The sequence below is a fragment of the Panthera tigris genome, chromosome B4, assembly GCF_018350195.1.
Source record: "Panthera tigris isolate Pti1 chromosome B4, P.tigris_Pti1_mat1.1, whole genome shotgun sequence".
Taxonomy (NCBI): domain Eukaryota; kingdom Metazoa; phylum Chordata; class Mammalia; order Carnivora; family Felidae; genus Panthera; species Panthera tigris.
The window spans coordinates 119,153,281-119,172,451 of record NC_056666.1 but is presented as its reverse complement, the minus strand read 5'-3'; the positions used below and the strand labels follow the sequence as shown (position 1 = coordinate 119,172,451).

At 34.8% G+C, this 19,171-nt stretch overlaps 2 protein-coding genes across 10 annotated transcripts in view; one reads left to right on the top strand and one right to left on the bottom strand.

The window, feature by feature from the left end:
- Nucleotides 1-19,171, top strand: part of ANKS1B (ankyrin repeat and sterile alpha motif domain containing 1B) — a 1,065,991-nt gene that overhangs the window by 283,041 nt on the left and 763,779 nt on the right. For all 9 annotated transcript variants that reach the window (XM_042992986.1, XM_042992985.1, XM_042992982.1 and 6 more), the window contains exon 9: nucleotides 11,142-11,285. In XM_042992986.1, coding sequence (XP_042848920.1) covers nucleotides 11,142-11,285 — 144 coding nt within the window. The remainder of the gene's footprint in view (nucleotides 1-11,141; nucleotides 11,286-19,171) is intronic.
- On the bottom strand, nucleotides 14,583-17,404 carry FAM71C (family with sequence similarity 71 member C). Its single transcript, XM_007085654.2, has 2 exons — nucleotides 16,007-17,404; nucleotides 14,583-15,294 (listed from the first exon to the last, which is right to left on the bottom strand). Exons 1-2 carry the CDS (start codon nucleotides 16,619-16,621, stop codon nucleotides 15,181-15,183), a joined length of 729 nt encoding a protein of 242 aa, XP_007085716.1. The 5' UTR covers nucleotides 16,622-17,404; the 3' UTR covers nucleotides 14,583-15,180.

Here is a 19,171-nt window from a genome sequence, read left to right as displayed (position 1 = left end):
TAAGCAAAGATTTCTTAGATATTAAGTAAATAGCACAAAGGATATATAGCGAGAATATAGAATATTAAAAAAGCTTACAACTGTGGACTTTCACATGCAAAAAAATTAAGCTAGACACAGACCTTACACTCTTCACAAAGTTTAACTCAAAATGGATCATAGACCTAAACGTAAAACACATAACTATAAAATTCCTAGGTGAAAACATAGAAAATCTAGATGACCTTGGGTATGGTGATTACTTTTTAGATTTAACACTAAAAGTAGGATCCATGAAAGAAATAATTGATCAGCTGGAGTTTCTTAAATTTAAAAACATTTGCTCTTAATGAGAGGATAAGCCACAGACAAGGAACAAATATTTGTAAATCATGAATCTGATAAAGGACCATTATCAAAAACATATAAAGAACTCTTAAAGTTCAATGATAAAAAAACAAACAATAGACTAAAAATGGGCCAAAGACCTTCAAAGACAATGAAGATATATAGATGGCAACTAAGCATATGCAAAGATGCTGCACATGTCATCAGGAAAATGCAAAATAAAACCACAAATCAAATCACCTACTAGAATGGTCAAAATCCAGAAGACTGACAAGGCCAGATGCTAAGTGTGTTGATCAAGAGGAACTCGCATTGTTGGTGGGAATGTGAAATGGTACAACCACTTTGGAAGGTAGTTTTGTAATTTCTTACAACATGAAATATATTCTTATTATATGATCCAGCATTCTCATGCCTTAGTATTTACCCAAAGAGTTGAAAACATATGTCCACACAAACCTGCACACAGACGTTTATAGCAGCTTTATTAATAATTTTCCAAACTTGGAAGAAACCAAGATATTCTTTAGTAGGTGAATGGATAAATAAACTATGGTACATCAAGATGGTGGAACATTATTCAGCACTAAAAAGAAATGAGCTGTCAAACCATGAAAAGACAGAAAGTAACCTCAAATATGTGTTACTACATGAAAAAAGCCAACCTGAAAGGGCTACATACCTTATAATTCCAACTATATGACATTCTGGAAAGAGCAAAACTATGGAGACAGTAAAAAACAAAAACAGTGGTTGTAATAGAAGGATGAATAGGTGGAGCACAGAGGATCTTTAGGGCAATGAAAATACTTTGTATGATACCATAATGATGGATACATGTCATTATAAAAAATGTAATGTAAACTACAGGCTTGGGGGTGATTATGTTGTGTGAATGTAGGTTCATCAACGGTTACAAAGGTACCACTATGGTAGGAGATGTTGATAATGGCAGAAACTATGCATGTGTGAGGGTAGGGGGTATAGGAAATCTCTGTTCCTTTCTTAGTTTTGCTGTGAACCATAAACTGCTCTAAAAAAAAAGAACCTCTTAAAATTCAAAATAAGAAATCGAATTAACCCAATAAAAATAGGCAAAGAATTTGAAAGGATATTTCACCAAAAAATAAAATACAAATAAAAAACCAAAAAATGTATGTATTGCTTCCAAGCACAGAAAAAGACACTTAACATATTAGTAATCACAGAAATGGAAACTAAAACATGTGGTAAGTGTTCCACCCCCATTTCAATGGCTAAAATTCAGTGTTGCTAATAATGTGGAGGCACTTGAACTCTCATATACACCTAATGGGAATGTAAAATGGTACAAACACTTTGGAAAACATTATGACAATTTCTTAAAAAGTTTAAGATATACCATGTGACCTGGCATTTTAGGTATTTACCCAGAGAGAAACAAAAGTTTATGTCCACACACAGACTTTTACATGAAAGTTCACACCAACTTTATACATAATGGCCCCAAACTGGAAACAACCTAAACGTCTATCAACAGACAGACAACGTCTATCAACAGACAAGTGTAATCAACTTTAACATATCCATTAAATGGAAAACTATCCATTTAATGGAAAACTACTTTTCATTAAAAAGCAATAAACTATAGATACACGAAAAATAGAGATAAATCTCAAAAACGTTATGCTGAGTGAAAGAAGCCAGATATAAATTACATGCTTATGATCCCATTTTTGTGAAGTTTTAGAAAAGATGTGTCTAATTCAGTGACAGAAAAAAGCTTTCTGAGGCTTTACTCTTAGGGATAAAGTAAGTCTCTAAGGTATTTTGGAACCAAGTTTCCAGGACTTTGAGGGGCTAGCTATCTCTAGGGAAACACCATTTCTTACCATTTAATAAAATGTCAGTCATGAGACCCTTTGGATGTACATCAGGGCTCCATAGGCTTAGAGTATGATTGCTAGCATATATCTTGGGGCAGTTGAGATAAAGGAAGTAGATACACAGGATCCTTGAGGCTGGGATAATGTTAAGCTTAAGGTTCTCTTTTTCCCCCAGCAAAGTGTCATCCTTGAGGCAGCTGAGCTCCTAGAGGGGGGGTCACTCTGCCAGTTTCGAGGACTTGTCAGTGGTCTGTAGGCAGTAAGGGAATTTAATTTTTCATTTGCCCACATTTAATTTCATTGCCTACATTACCATGGCAAGCAGTTAAACTCCTTACCTTTGTTCTTGGGTAGCCAGGAGTGTCCGAGGACTATCACACATATTCCACCTGGGGTGGGGGGGTGATGGGTATGTGCCAACCTGTATTTTGCCCTCAGCTTGCCCTAAGGTCCCTCATCAGTATACATTTATTAAAAGTTGTCAAACTGTACATTTAAAATGAGTGCATACTATGGAATACTTTAATAAATTTGATTTTTAAAAGGGAAACTCTGAGAATTAGTATTTGTCTCTATAAAATGATCTGTCCTGAAGAATAGTTTAAAAGTTATACATTTTGCTTTTTATGTTAAATCTTGCTGAAAAACAGAGCGTGACTAAGTTTTCTAAAGTAACCTTAACTTATTTGAACTGTGCATAAACTTGTGCATAAACTTGACGTCAGTTTAGACTTCTCTCTAATTTTGCACTAATAAACAGTATCAATTATTAAGCAAGAGACAGATAAGTAAAGTTTCAAGAGATAATAAGAACATGCAAACTGATTGTATGAAAGTAAAATAGCAAACTAAGTGCATTCTTCTTTGAAGCTTTCCAGGTGGCTATGCAAAGGATGTCAACCCTGTAAGCCGGTAGCAGGTAGGGACAAAATTAGCTGGAACTGAGCATTTTAGAAGAATTGCAATGTCTCAAAAAAGGTTAGAGTGGGAGAGAGCCAAAGCATAAGAGACTCTTAAAAACTGAGAACAAACAGAGGGTTGATGGGGGGTGGGAGGGAGGGGAGGGTGGGTGATGGGTATTGAGGGGGGCACCTTTTGGGATGAGCACTGGGTGTTGTTTGGAAACCAATTTGACAATAAATTTCATATATTGGAAAAAAATAAAAATAAAAAAAAAAAGAATTGCAATGTCTCATGTCCTATTAAAAAGAGAACAGCTCTCCTTAATCTATTCTTCAGTATTTCTTGCAACTGAAAATAGTTGCTTTAATAGTAAATCCATACTTCAGTAAGTGTGAAATACTTTTGATACTGGCAAATCTCCAAGTTTAAAATACATTTATTGTACAGAAAAACATCATTTTGGTGTGTGGATACTAGGTGGACTCAGTGTGCTCGTTGGCATAAAGACTTGTTTTTCTTCTTCCTTTCTTTTCCTTGAAGATATAAATGCTAGTTAGGATTCCCAGGTAACTCCATATAAATGTGAGAAAAATTTTGTTTTTCAGAGCACTTAAATATTACAGTTTTTGTGAATTTACACTAACCTGGAGTGACTGTGGTGCAAAGCTAGTGTAGGGTAACTCTGCAGAGTTATTTTCAGAAAATCAAACAGATGTTTAAGTGTTGATAAGCTAATGAGGACATTTCATTTGACACTAAGTTTTCTGGGCATTGCTATATATGAAATTGTAGCAGGTGGTCTCTTTCTCAAGACTGAATTTAAGATACATGAGTTTGCTCCTTTTTGAGTAATATGATCATTGACCTGTATTTGTTCGATCATTGGCACTGTCATAGTTTTGGTGTAAATAAACCAGTTTAACACTTTGCAATTTTCTTTCCTCTCTCAATATTCCAGTAGGCCCTTAGATCCCCAATTTTTTAAATTCTATAAAAAAGAAAATATTTTTGATACATCTTTTTCTCTTGTCTTTCAAATTGACAAAAAATAATATTCCCTGTATAAGGTCACTTGTGTAATGGGATTAGTTGTGTAATTTGGAGATAAAATGTATGCTAGAGTTAAACTGCTCTGCATAATAAAAGAGAGGAATTTGAAGAACTAATGGAATAAGCTTGTGGGAGGAAATAAACATCAAAGAAGCTGGGCACTTCTTAGTGGATGCGGTGAAAAGCACCCTCCTACCAGACCATCATTACAAGGAGAAAAATACTTGTTGGGAAGGAGAGGTTAAATTGTGCAATTTAAAGCCCATTCTCTTTCTCTGCTACAAAGTTTCTGGTAAAATATAAAATGCTTGCTAATGACTGGTATGAATGTGTTCTTTAATGAAATCAAATAGGTGCTGACTTCTACATTAGCTTGAATATAAGATGAACACAGTGAGAGCAAGTGAATTCAGGGGAGTCAAGATAAAGGACACTAAGATCTGGGCTATAGTTAAATTGGTGTAAATGTTCACATTAATAAAACATTTTTGAAGGCAAGCTGGCATTTATTTCCTTAACTCATTTATTCACTCAACACCTATGGAATGAAAAATTCTTCAATGTTCCAGGCACTTGTGCTAAGTGCAGTGCTTGTGGTAGCTAATCCAACAGACATCTCTGCAATCAGGCAGCTTGTAACTGAGTAGGGATAGGAGATACTGAATCAAAATCACACAAGTAACTGTAAAATTATGTTTGTAATAATTGTTATTTAAAAAAGCAGGATACTGTGAAAACATGTAAGAAAGGAAACTAATTTTGACCTACCAAAGCCTACCAAAGGAAGGGAATTAAGTTCACACCTCAAGCACAAATAAGATTAATCCTGACAAAGATGAGAAGAGAACATTCCCGCAATTTATTTATTAGGATTTGGTACAATAGCAAGTAACAGAAAATCCAAAATAACAAATGGCTTAAGAAGTTTATTTCATTCCCACTTACAAAGCTTAGAGCTAAGCCAGTCCAAGGCTGGTAGTATTCACCAGCAAGAGGAATCCAGGATTCTTCTATTTTATTTTTCCATTGTGTATGTTCTCTAGTTCCAAGGATGCCTCATGGTTCAAGATGACTGCTCCAGCTTCAGCCATTTCGTTAGCATTCCCATCAGGAGAAAAAGCAAGTGGAGGAAGGAATACATGTATCATCACTCTACTAACACTTTTATACTGTAAGGTTCTGAGTTAATCACATGGCCACACCTAGCTGCAACAGGGGTTGGGAAATGTCTTCAAAGCAGACATATGCCCAACTAAAAGGGTTTTGTAATCATAGAAAAAGAAGCTAGATATTCTGTTACTAAAGACAAATAGGGGAGGAGAGAATGTGTTTCTGGGAGACAACAGTCTCTCCTAGAGAAATGGTATGTGAAGTTCAAGGTAGGAGGAAACTTGATACATTCCAGGAAAACAGACAGTGTAGTTTGTTTACATGTTATGAGCAAAGGGGAGGAAGAAGGTTGGTGGTAGGACAAAATTGGAGGCGAGTAAGGGCAAGTCATATCCAGCCTTTTGGATCATGAAGAATTTTGAATTTTACTATTGAATGTTTTTAAGGAAGATGGTAACACGATCTTGTTGTCATAATGAAAAACTTCCCTGGTCACTGTGTGGAGAGGAAGTTATAGAGGCAACATTGGCAGTATATACAAAGTTCAATGGGTGTGCTTTTTGGCATACAATTGCATATTTATGAATTTGTCCTAGCAAAATCATCAGGCAAGTACAAAATCTGAAAAGACATGCACTGAATGTTTACAGTGGGAATGAGTTTAGGAAAGCGTCATTTCCTCTTTTATAACTTTTAATTTGGAATGGTTTGTTTTATAATAAGTATGTATTGCTTTAAATTTTATTAAAAATCCATAAATCAATTTTATTTTTTGAAAAACAAAGACAAAAAGACTTGTTGATTCAGCTCCACAGTCATCCAGATTGCTGGCTTCCATTCCAAATGGTCTTCCTTTGTTTTGATCTCGTTTCTGATGGTTGCCTATGTCCTGGGGCCTGGCTTTCTGCCTGGTCCCTTTGCATTGACAGTTCAATGGGATGGTTTTCCTACTTTTTTTCATTTTGTATTTCTTGTAGGATGAGTCTTGTCTATTCCATCATCCCATTTCCCCACACACATACCGCTGTCCTATATTCTGGCTAAGTCGAGCCCCTAAGGTCTCCTCCAGGAACATTTGGACAGGACATGGATATCCTTGACCTTTCCCTCCCCCTCTCACCACCATGTTTATAAAGACATGCATTAGAGAGTTGACTGATAAGGATTTAAAGGGTCTCTATGGGATCATAACTGGCCCTTAATCCTATACTTTAACTGCATAGATTTATAGAAGTTTAGAGTTAAAAAATAATTTAAAGGCCATCAATTATAAACTGTCACATAACAAAGAAATTTCTTTGTGGATATTCTGAACATCTTGAATTGAATATCTCTTGTAACTTTGAAGAGCTCTACTAATTAGGAGCTTGGTTCCATGGTGTGGAAGAAAGATTATAACACCTAGAGTCAAAGGACTTGGATTATAATCTAGCCTCATTTGTAGGATGATCTTGCAAATTGAATAACGTTGCAAGAGCATCAGCTTCTTCACTTGTAAAATAGGGATAGTCCCCACCCTACTTTATTGGACTATTCTATATCTGAAATCATTTTTTAAACTATAAAGCATCATTACAGATATTTAGTACATTATTATGCTTATGCCACAATGAAAAAATATGATATATATGTCTATAAATACATATCCTCACCAAGAAATCACATTTCTTTAATGTTAGACTGATATAATTGTTCCAGAAGTATTTTTCTTTGGTTGAGTTCAAATTTGTCTTCCCATGGTATTTATGTATTGTGAGTTTCGTCCTTTGTGACAATGTAGAACTGGTCCAATCTTTCATTGACATAATTACTGTGTATTAAACAGGAAAGATAATAGGCTCAAACCATGACAATTTAGGTCTATATTTCATGGAAGAATTTCTGGAACTTTAGGAACACAGTTGGATCTCCAATAAAAATATTCAAAGGTATTTGAAATAAAGGAAGCTCCCAAGTTTAAGTGTGTTTATGGGTTTTTTCATAAATAATTGAAGATTATATTTAGCTTGATAAAAATCTTTTCCAGGCATATTAAATTGTAAAGCAGCAAGCGGAAAATTGTTTTACACAGTTAATTTATATACTGTCTTTAGGGGGCAGTACTAAACCACTGATAAATTTTGTTATTTCTGCTAATGCTGCTGGTAATGGTTAATATAAAATAAAACCAAAGTAACTATAATGAGATTTGTGATGCAATTACATATACCCCTTAATATTAGTAAAATTTTCTAGGTAGTTAAATGAAAATGATAGTTTGAAATTCACTGATAATTCATTCAATAAATAATTATTAAATTCTATTATGCATACCCATCGTAAGAGATACAAATGTAAGACAATGTTTGCTTTCAAATAACTTACAATTAACTAGGATAAATAAGCTGGGGTTTGTGTGTGTGTGTGCATGTGTGTGTATCTCAGGATAAAGATAATAAAATAGCAATATGTATTTATTATTTTTTATTTGCTAATCACTGTCATGCAATTAATTTTATCCTCATACAACCCTATCAAGGAGGAATTACTATTTTTCCTACTTTTCAGATAAGGAAACTAAGATGAATAAGATTATATGATTTGCTTGAAGTCACACAGCTTGGAAATGGCAGAGACAGGATTTAAATATGTATCTATCTGACTTCATAGATGCTTGTTTTTGCCACTATGCCATCTATCATCTCAATGTATATGTGAAATATCATAATACTCAAACACAAAGGGCTATAGACATTTACAAAAGAACCACATCATTTCTCTTTGTGGGAAATCTGGAAAGAAGTGAAATCTGAACTGTACTTAGAGGGATCAGTGTGATTATAGGAAGATAATAGCTAAAATCATAGTTAATATTTGTTAAAACTTTATTATGTTTCAAGCACTTCATGTTCATTACCTCATTTAACTATCAGGAAAAAAATCTGAGAGGAGTCCTGCCATATTATTTTCCATTGTGCAGATAAGGCACGTGGGGCTGACAGTGGTCATATCTGATGAAAATCACCGTAATAAGTAGGCTAATAAGTAGGCAAGTCAAAAATTCAGAACTAATTTTAGAGCCTATATTTTTAACCAGTACAATATGCTTCCTGGAGACATAAGATGGAAGGCATGAATAAATGTATTGAGCATGATTAAGGAAGGATAAGCAGTTCCACTTGGTTGGGGTCTGGGTGAGTACAGTAGAGTAAGTAAAAGTGTTGAAAAATAGTTTGACCCTATAACCTTGAGGAATTTGGATATTGTTTACTGCACAGTGGGAAATAATTGGAGATGTATGAGTAGGGAAGAGACAAAAAGAGAATTTTTCTCTGGGGTAGAGGAAGTTCTCAGTAAGATTAGATCAAATAATTATAGCACCATTAACAAAAATAGAAAAGAACTGATTAATCTGTGAAATGATAATAATTCTTGCCATGTATGTAATGATTTATAGTGCCATGCCATGTCAACATTGATGGCCAAACAAACCAACAACTGATCCTGAGTTGGTGAATGAGATGCCTATTGGTTATTTTATTCTGGTTTGTACACAACATTGATCAGACATGATCAGACATTGATCTTGCTAGAATAAAGTTTTAGATGCCCCAGGATTTTCTCACCAGGGTATCTGTAGGATGAAAAATCCCTGTGATAATCATCTTTTATTACTGATTTGAGAAATGTATTTTTATGAAAGTATGGGCTACTATGTATCAAATTACAGAAAGTTTGGTTGTCACAGATAGCAAATTGCTTTCAGGCATATCCTTATGTAGCAGAAATATACTAACAAATATACTTTTGAAATTTAAACTGCAGTTGCATCAGCTCAGTTATTCACTATGTTGCTTTTTACAGCAACATTGTGCTGAATGAGAAGCCACGTAACATAGTGGTGGGGGGGGCGGTCAGCTCTAGAGTCAGGTAGTCTGGATTAGAATCCTATTCTGCCACTAATAGTTCTGTGATCTTGGTTTTACTTGACCTCTCTGTGCCTTAGTTTGTGTGAATAATATGATCTTATAATGTCACATAGTAAATGTTCAATAGATTATAGCTGTTATTATTATTGTTACCTTATAAACTGTAACTGCTTAAGGGGCTTTTTAAGTTTATGATTTCTCAGTTACTGAAAATTGATGAAGGTAAATTTAAGATGTGAATGTAGAAAAACAAAATCTTATATTTTAAAGTCATATATTTTATTGCTTAAAGGAACAACTTTTTGAGGGGCAAGTGGGCCATTTACAATTTAATATATACAGTATCTTGACTAACTTCAATAATCATGATATATCAGTGTTGTATCCAACTTTCTGAAGACTTTTACCTTTTTTTTTCTTTAATTCAGTTTGCTGAGCATTCACCAGGCTCTTTGAATATGGAATTTTCATCAGTTCTGGCAAAATTCCTTGCATTGTTTCTTTGATAATTTCCTCCCATTATCTACATGGGCCTTTTAGTTTGATCCCGTAGTTTTCTTAACTTTTATTTTCTGCTCATCTTTTGTTCTATCTTCTAGGGAGTTTCTGCAGCCTTATTTTCCATCTCTTCTATTGGGTTTTATGTGTTTATTAGTTTTGTAGCATTGTTCTTATTTGATGGATGCAAAGATCTTCTATTTCTTTGTGAATACTATTTTTTAATTTTTTCTGTATATTTATTTTGGTCTCTATTAAAGGCTTCCTTCAAATGTGTGATGGTGCTTGGATTCTTGTTCATATTTACCTAAAAAATTAGAAACTGTTTATATGAGTGTAGTTTTTTTGAGAGATGGGCTTCATAGTAGGATTTAAGGTACCTATCATTTTACTAGGTACCTATAGATCTTTTTTTCTTGGGAGGTCAATTTCTACAGAGGGGAGTACATTCTCATCTCCTACCTACTTGGGGGATATAAACCTAGCTGCCATGTTCTTTAAGGCAAATGTAGGCAGACCCTAGGGTAGGTTGAGAGTCTACAGCTACTAGATATTCAATTTATTTGTTTTTACAGACACCCCTCTGTTCACTGTGCATGGATTGTTAGAATTCATAATCCGTTGCTTCAATCTCACCAGAAAATAAACCTCCAATTTCTTGTTAGTGGTGAAGGTTTAGTTTCTTGGCCGTTTTAGAAGATGGGTCTAAGCGTCTCTTTCAAATATAGAATTCTTAAGCCCTTTTAATGGTGTCAAGTCATACCTAGACATGCTACTTATTCCTCCTCGCCAACATTTTGTTTTCAGTTTTCTCAAGTTTGCTAAATCAGGTAATACCTACCCATTTCTTTATCATTCTCTTAAAATTTTCTTGTTATTGCTCTTCTAATCTTTTTCCTGTTGTCCTTGTTCTTATGCTTTAGACCATTTTTTACAAGCCCTTTTCTGTCATTTTAATGGGATTTGGGAAATAGCAAAAGTAAATATGCAGGTTCAACATGGAAATCCCACTATTAACTTAAAAAATATTACCCTTATTACACGTATAATATAAAATTTTATGAAGTTCATTTTTTTGAAAAGAAGACATTGTGAAAAAATGGGCTTTTTAGCAATTCCTGTTTCAGTAATGTATCTTCCTGCTACTTATCTGATTGCATTTAGAAATCATAAGATTTTTCTCATTTGTTGCTATTGAGATATTTTCTTGGGTCATTTTCATGTCCTGTTCTTCATTATGAACCTTTTGTATCCTATCCTTTTTCATCCGTTTTTTTTCACTTTCAATTTTTTTAAACATTCAGGTTGAATTATGCATGGTTTTTGCTTAGTCACATGGCATAGCCACGTAACTATGGTGAATATTAAACTGATTTTGCTTGCTAACATACACTATAAGAAATTAATGTAATTTAATTGATATTAAGATATCTAAATAACATTGATATAATATATTGGTATAATATACATTTAATTTCAGAGGACTTCATCTACAATAAATCTGTCACCAGGAGAAGTGGAAGAAGATGATGATGATGAAAACACTTGTGGGCCCTCAGGACTCTGGGAAGCATTAACTCCTTGTAATGGATGTAGGAACCTTGGCTTCCCAATTCTTGCACAGGTAACAGTTTGCTTTTCTTAAGATATAATAAAACACCAAAATAGTTTATGTTTTTAGGGAAATCTTTTCTCTCTTCCTGGAAATCCAATTACTCTCTTATTCACCCTGTAATTTTTCTTCGTTTAAAGGTCAGTAAGATGTTTATCTAACTTGCTGTACATGTATGCATATGCAAATACATATTTTACATCATTTTATGTGGTGGTTTTATTTTGATCATGATGCTACTTCCAGAAAAATTGAGTTGTTTATGAGGGTTTTCATATTTATGATCTAGAAATAGCTCATTTTAAGGAATGCTATTTTCAAATTATAAGTTTTATTAAAATAATAAAAATTATTTACAAGGAAACATATTGGGGCTCTTTAAAAGCATTGTCAGTGGTTTTTAATTTTTTAGCACAATGAAACATTGTAGAATAATGTTTACCACTGAAGATTATGTAGTACAATCCAAAATGATACCAGAACACTAAAAACATTGACTATAACTTTGAAATCATCTCATGATTCATTAAGTCAATTTTATTCTATTGTATCACCTTCAAATTCCTATTTATGTTTTGTACCACAAGTCTTTGGAGGAATTTGAGAATTAAGTAAAATTAACCAGAGTTAGGAAATTTAAAGCCACAATGAAAATACGAAAAAACACTTAATACAAAAGACAGTGTAATGGTAAAGGTATGTATGTGTAACTACTTAGTGCATAGGTGGAAAAACAGTCTAGGACATAGGACAGAAAATAATTCACAGTAATTGTCCAAGATAGTGTTAAATTTCAAAAATACTATATTCTATTTTGCAATAAGTAGAAGCAATTGTGTCCAAGAAAAAAATCATATTTTTCATGTCTTATGTCACAAATTGATCATAGCCACTCAAGTCCCATATGAATTTATTATGGAGATAATCAAATCAGCATATAGTACTTAAAGAATCTCTTCATCTTAACACGAACTATTTATAGGACTTTAAGACAGTATCCTAATCCAATCTGAATCAGAATTGTTATCAATATATACTGGACTATGAGTTCCATAATGGTAGAGACTATGTATTGCTTAATATCTGTTTCTAAGGCCATAGTCCCTGACATATTGTCAGTATTAATAATTAGTAAAACAATGAACAATGTGCATGTTCAATGCTTTCATTTCCTCACTTAAAGATCGTATCTATAAAGATATAGGAGAAAGAACAGCAAGAAACATTGGTTTTATTTTATTAATATAACCTTATCTGCTTAACATTTACCAGTAAATTGAATGCCTTTATCTCTTTTTTTTTCTGTTTCATAAAATAAAGTATTAGGGCTCTAAGCCATCAATAATATATGACTAGAATTTCCTTCTCTACCACCTTCCTAAACATTTATTTTTTTCATTTTATTAGGCTTGGTAGTAGGGTTGGTAGTAACTTGATTTTGGTTTACAATTTTTTTATTACTGGATACTTTTATTTGGCCATTTTCCTGTGAAGACTGGCAAATAATATTTAGTAGTTACATTTACTACACAATGGTTTCCCAGGCTGTGGCTTTTCCCCCCTTACATTGTGTGTGTGAGTGTATTCTGTGTACTTTTTCAAACTATCAAGTTCATTAAACTTCTTAGTCTTATTTTTTTGTTTAATTCACCTTATCTGGAGATAACTCTCATTCCTCTCATTATATCACATCGTGTTTGGCTTGGGTGTTCTTCTGAAATCTCTTATTTCTGTTGTCCTATTTTTAAAACCACATGACTCAGTTTTGATATTTTTACATATAATGCATGGCAGGAGAAATCTTGATTGCATTATTTAGCTGACATGATTGTCTGCTGTTAAAAATTTATATTTTATAAAAGTATCCTTATTGGTATTTTGTTACTGCATCACATCTATAAATTTACTTGAAATGTAGTATCTTTTTTTTTTTTACTGTATTTAATATAATGAATCAAAAGTAGAATTCTTTTACTAATATTCTCATCTGGGCTTCTAATGTTTTCACTTTGTTGGTGGACTCTCCTTTAACATATGTTATGTATTTACGATAAAATTTAATACATTTCTCGTGACATTGGAGACATATCAAATGTAAATTTATCCTACAACTTGCAATAGCTTTGAACTCAGGATTTTCCAGGCCAGCTTCAAAATTAAAAATCTTCATAAATTTCATGAATAACAGGATTTTATTTTGAAGCTGTTTTTTTTCAGACCTGAAATATTGTGTGTGTGTGTGTGTGGGGTCATTAAAATCATTTAAATATTTGTGATTTTATTAAATAATAAATGATTTAAAAATCATTTAAATTATTTAAATATAGTGAGGGGTCATCAAAAAATGAGGCCTCATATGCACAGTGCTTGGCTTAGTGATTTTTAAGGCCTCATGGAAAACCATTACCTTACAGTTTGGTGTAGGAGCCTTTGGGATCAGTGGAATTAGTATGCTGCTATGCAAATTTCCATATACCCAGACTTTTGGATTCGAATAATATATATTTATTTCACGTTTATAACCCTTAATTTAATTGAATCCAGCACATATGTGTCAAATATCTTCTTCATTCAAAGCATGGTGCTAAGCTTCAGAAACATGAGGATTATGGAAATACAGACTTAATTAAAACTATGTGATGTATTACTTTTAGAGTCTTAAATAGATTTTTTACTTGCAAAAATTAGAACATTGGCTGATCCTGTAGATCTTACACTTCTAAGATTACCTAATCTCCAGTTTTTGTCTAGATTTTAAATTGAGCTTTTATTCAGCTCATTTTTCTGTTTTTCTAGTTTTAATACAGCATTTTATCCTTCCATTGTGACTAGATGTTATTTAGAATTCTAAGTTTTAGAATTTAAAAGGAATTGCTTCTTGTAAAAATTTCAAGAAATTTAGAATTTTAAATAACATCAAGGAATTAAAATAAAGACTTATAGAATATATTGGATACTTTCGTATAATTTCAAAGCAGTTAAATAATATTTAAGTTGGGCAAAGAACAAGAATAAAGAGACTGAGGAAATGAAGTTCTTTCTGTAAAGTATAATTAGTTTTCAACATGCCTGACAATAATATCATCATCATCATCATCGTCATCATCATCATCATCATCATCATCACTATCATTTGCTTTTGTTCCTGGTTATGTATTTAGTAAATTTTAGACTTTTTTTGGTGAATACATATTGATGATAAATGGAGGAGGGTCTCTGAGAGTAATCTTAAACATTTTATTCTGTCATCTGCATGTAATCACAAATATCAAGTTAAGAGGAAGTTAAAGATAGTTCAGAGCCTGATAATAAATTGCCATTTGTTTTTATTACTACCTTTCCCTATTAACAGAGCATATGTCATTAGAGCATAGAATCTGAGTCGAATTGTGTTAGGGTGGGTGATACTTCTTTCCTCCACAGTCTTGGATGAGGTGTCCATCTCTGCACCACGTGCAGTATAGGACTTTGAGGCTATTTCCGAAAGAGTCAATCCTGCTGAGTGGAGGTCTCTGACTTCCATCCTGTTCACTCATGTAGCCTTCACTCTGCAAGATTGTAATAAAGGGTCCCAATACTGAGCTGTTAGCTGCCTTTGCAATGGGCTTGCCAGTAGTTTCTGTTCTTGGAATCACCATATTTATTCTGCCCTCTGGGAAGAAGCCAGTATCTCCTACTGATGTGCTGGAAGTACCCTCTCAAGACAAGAAAGGCTTGCAGCCCTTGCTAACAATAGTATTAAGACATGTTGAATGCACCCATTGTGGCTATTCTAGCTGTGCTTCCTCCTGGATCTGTAAAGGCTGCTCCTGTCACCATCCCTGCCCTTTTATCAAATGCTATAGGCTTTGTGACTGCAGAAGTATGTGAACTCTTGAATGCAGTATGTGTGGGAGGCTTGATGAATTCATTCCTCCCCAGCATAACCATGATAGGTGGTCCCAAACACTGTAGGGTTCATGTGAAGACTCTTGATGCCAACTTGATCTTGATCCCTTCCATAGACATGAATGACATTTGCCTGTGGGGGAAGACAAACAAGTGAAATAAAGAAAGTGAGGGCAGAAAGGTCTGTTTCTTTTATTCCTCTAGCTAAACAACAAGGGCTTATGATAAGAATTTTGAGGTCTCAATCCAATCTCCCATTTGTTGCAGGAATTCCCCTCTTTAGTATCTCTACAATGACCATGATGATCATTCCAGTTTTGCTCATACAATTCCAGTGCCAGTGAGAGCACTGTTATAATTCACCAGTGAATATCCTCATAGACTACTTTTTATACCCTTATGTTAATATTTCTGCTGGCCAAGTGGTATGCACTTTAATATTCTGATAGCTACTAAACATGCACACAAACACATCCCTCTGCCACTGACGTATGCAAAATCAGTACATGGCGGTAGAGGCATTACATCCCACAACATATCAGCCTACCTGGATGTAGCAGTGTATGTTCAAGAATAGATGGTCAGGATGCCACACTGGCGACACAGTATTGGATATGAAATTAAGAGTTAAGGAAGCTAAGGAAGCTCTGAAATACAGCCTTGGGGAACACTCTGGAGCACTCCCCAATGTGACATGGCCTACAAATGGAGGTTCTTGTGGCCCTGAACCATCTACATGCAATGCATTTTCTAGGTAAGCCTCAGTACCAATGGCTCTGCAGGACTTTCAGCTCTTCTCCTTCAGCACTCTGCCCCCATTTTTTAGAGTCTTTGCGCAGACTTACCCCTGGGCTCTTGTTCTTCTCTTCAAACCCAGTTATGTCCAGTGTGTTCCCAACTGGGATGGCCTGGGAACCACTGTAAGCCTCTACTGGTGGTCTCAGAATGTAAACGAGGTTTTCCCAGTGGACAAAAAGATCTCTTGTGTTGGAAGGGGGACACAGCTGAAGGTAAAAAGAGCGGCCAGTGGCAAGCTTCAGGTGGAGCTGTTGCTTTTTACCATTATGGATGGATATCGTTACAAACTTCAAGGGAAGCAGCCTGGTTAGCTCTAAGATCTGTGTAGGCTTGTAACGTGTTTCCGGGGTGGCAGGGCCATATCTGTTATAGTCATCACACATAGCAGCTGGTCGGGCCAGCAGCATGACATCAGGTAGTGTGAGGTGGGGGCTGGTGCGAACGATGCCCACAGTTACCATTCGGGCACGGTTGTGCACATCAATCACTTCTCCTTTTTTGCTGACCTGTATAAAGTCACTCTCAAACATTGGTGCATACTTGAATATACTATACTCCCCCTTGTACAGTTGTTGCTGCAGTTTCCCCATGGAGGTATTAAACATACCCATCGCAGGGCTGCTTTGGGCTGTGTAATGTGGTAACTTAAATTGGCTGTTCATGGCTATTTTTTGCCACGACAGCTCCTAGGGGTCCTCCACACCTTACCACACTTTGCAGGGTGTCCTCTTTCCCTGATTTCTCTAGCAAGTGGGCTAGCAGTGGTCTTCTGCAGGCTTTTTTGTCTCTGAGCAACTGAGAACAGGGTGGGGGTGCTAATTACCAATTGCTCAGTGCTAGAGACTATTGTATCTGCACCATACTGCGCTCTGCCTAGAGAATGGAGATGTTGGGGTGCACAGATGCCAGGGCCCCAGTAGATGTTACCATATGCGGATGTTGAGGAGTAGAGGTCAGGGCTCCAATAGATGTCAAGGTGCACAGATGTTGGGACCCCAGTCGATGTCAGGGTACACAGATGTGGAGGCCCACAGAGGTTAGGCCCCAGTAGATGCTACAGTGTGCAGATGTGGAGAAGCAAGAGATCCAGGCCCCAGTAGATGTCAGGGTTTGCAGATGCCAAGGCACGTAGATGTTGGGGTTCCAGTAGATGTCAGAGTGCACAGATGTTGAGGCATGCAGATGTTGGTATTCACTTGGAGTGGGGAGGGGCCTCCTCTTGAGCCTGACACACTGGTTCACAATAACCTTTGCTCTTTTGGATTCCACAACTCACCGCCAATTGTATTCGTACTGCTCCTCTCCTCCCAAACCTAAGCCTCCACCTAGGCCTAAACCACCCTGAAGGACCCCTTATGTCCTCTCCTGCCCATTGTGACCTGTGCTTACCCTACACTCCTTTGTCTCTGTCGCCCAACAGCCCCTCCCTCAGAGAAAGGACACTGTCCTCTCCACCTCACCCCACCTGTGCTCAGTACCCCACCCTGCATGCCACAGCTCAGCACACTTCCCTCCCCCAGGGATCTCCCTCCCCCATCTATGGATCTTAATACATATTGGCAAATTGCTTTCAAAAAGGTTTAGGTAAAGTTTCTGTTACACATAAAATATACACGTTCTCTTATCCAGTTTTGTAGCCAATTAGAAGTAATTGTAGACAATTTACTTCAAAGAGAGAATCAGACAAGTTGGTAAATAGGTTAGTACAGGGTGTTTATCAAGGTTTATTGTTGCAAAAAAAGATTATAAACAAGATTAATATCTTACAATAAGGGTTTAGTTAAATAAATTATGGAGCATTCTATGCTAGAATACTCTGCAGTCATAAAAATCATTATGCAGTTCCCTATTTGACATGAAAAGATTTTTTTTCTTAAAAAGAGCAAAGCAAACATTTCAAACTACATAAATTGTGGTCCAATTTATGTAAGATCATCTGTGTGCATGTTTGCATATGAGGGTATGTTCAGTGAAATGTTTAAAGTGCTTATCTCTGGGTGCTGTAATTTTTATTTTCTTTACACTTTGTATTTTTATTAGGATAGTTATTATTTCTATTAGTGGGAAAAATAAAAATATTTTTATTAACAATGTCTATTTTTACAGGCACAATAAATTTTATGTTTTGATACACCCTCACATTGGTGATGAGATATTTAAACTTTTTCCTAGACATCTGTATTCTGACTTTACAGTGAAAAGAGCCTTAAAGATTACATTTATGATCTGTCCTTACCCACTATCAGATTGTATGTATGTATATATACATATATATATATATATATATATATATATATATATATATGTATATATATACACTCTGAGAAATTTTGCCAACTATTATAAATGTTGTCAATTGAATAAGATTAAAATCTCTCTATTGGCATGATGGTGTACATAACACACACATACACATACATATGAAAAGCCATAGTTTTTGAGACTTTAGTTTTTTCTGTAGGTCAAAACAAACATTTTTCTTCCCTTCATATTGAAATATCTGGTTATTTCTGTTAATATGAGTATTTTTACTTTAAAAAGAAGATTTTCACGTATCAATAACAATGTTTACTGGCCCGTTTAAGGTCTGTATATCTTAATTTCTACTTTATGTCCATATTACTTATCTTATAATTAGAAAAATCAATAAGCCTAATATACATTTAGTAATTGAAGTAACATTTTAAAGATATTGCACTAGTTTTGGTGTTTTTTGAAAAGAATAAGTAACACTGGGCACTATATAATTTAATTTAGGTGCTTTAAAAAAATTAAGTGAAGATACACCTGTTTTCTTAAAAGCACTTTTATGCCATGAACATGTATTAGCAAGATATTTATCTTAGGGTTCCATTAGAGCATGAGTTAATTGCTTTGTCTCCAGGGAAATAAGAAACTATAATACTTATAGGGACTATGAACTTTCAGAAAATTTTCCAAACCAGTCATTAGTCCAACAACAGTAGAACTGCTATTAATCATCCTGATGATCATGATGTGTAGCATTCTGGAAAATATCTCTAATTTTCATTAGTCTGATATAGTTTATCAGACTCCCCTAGCAATTTAGAAAAATACCTTATTAATATTTGCCTCAATATTTAAGAAGTTCAGATGGCTAAATAAAAAGCTACCAAAACCTGAGATTAAGGAATTCTTTTTATGAGAATGCATTAGCTTTCTTTTTTCTTTTTTTAATGTTTTATTTTTTT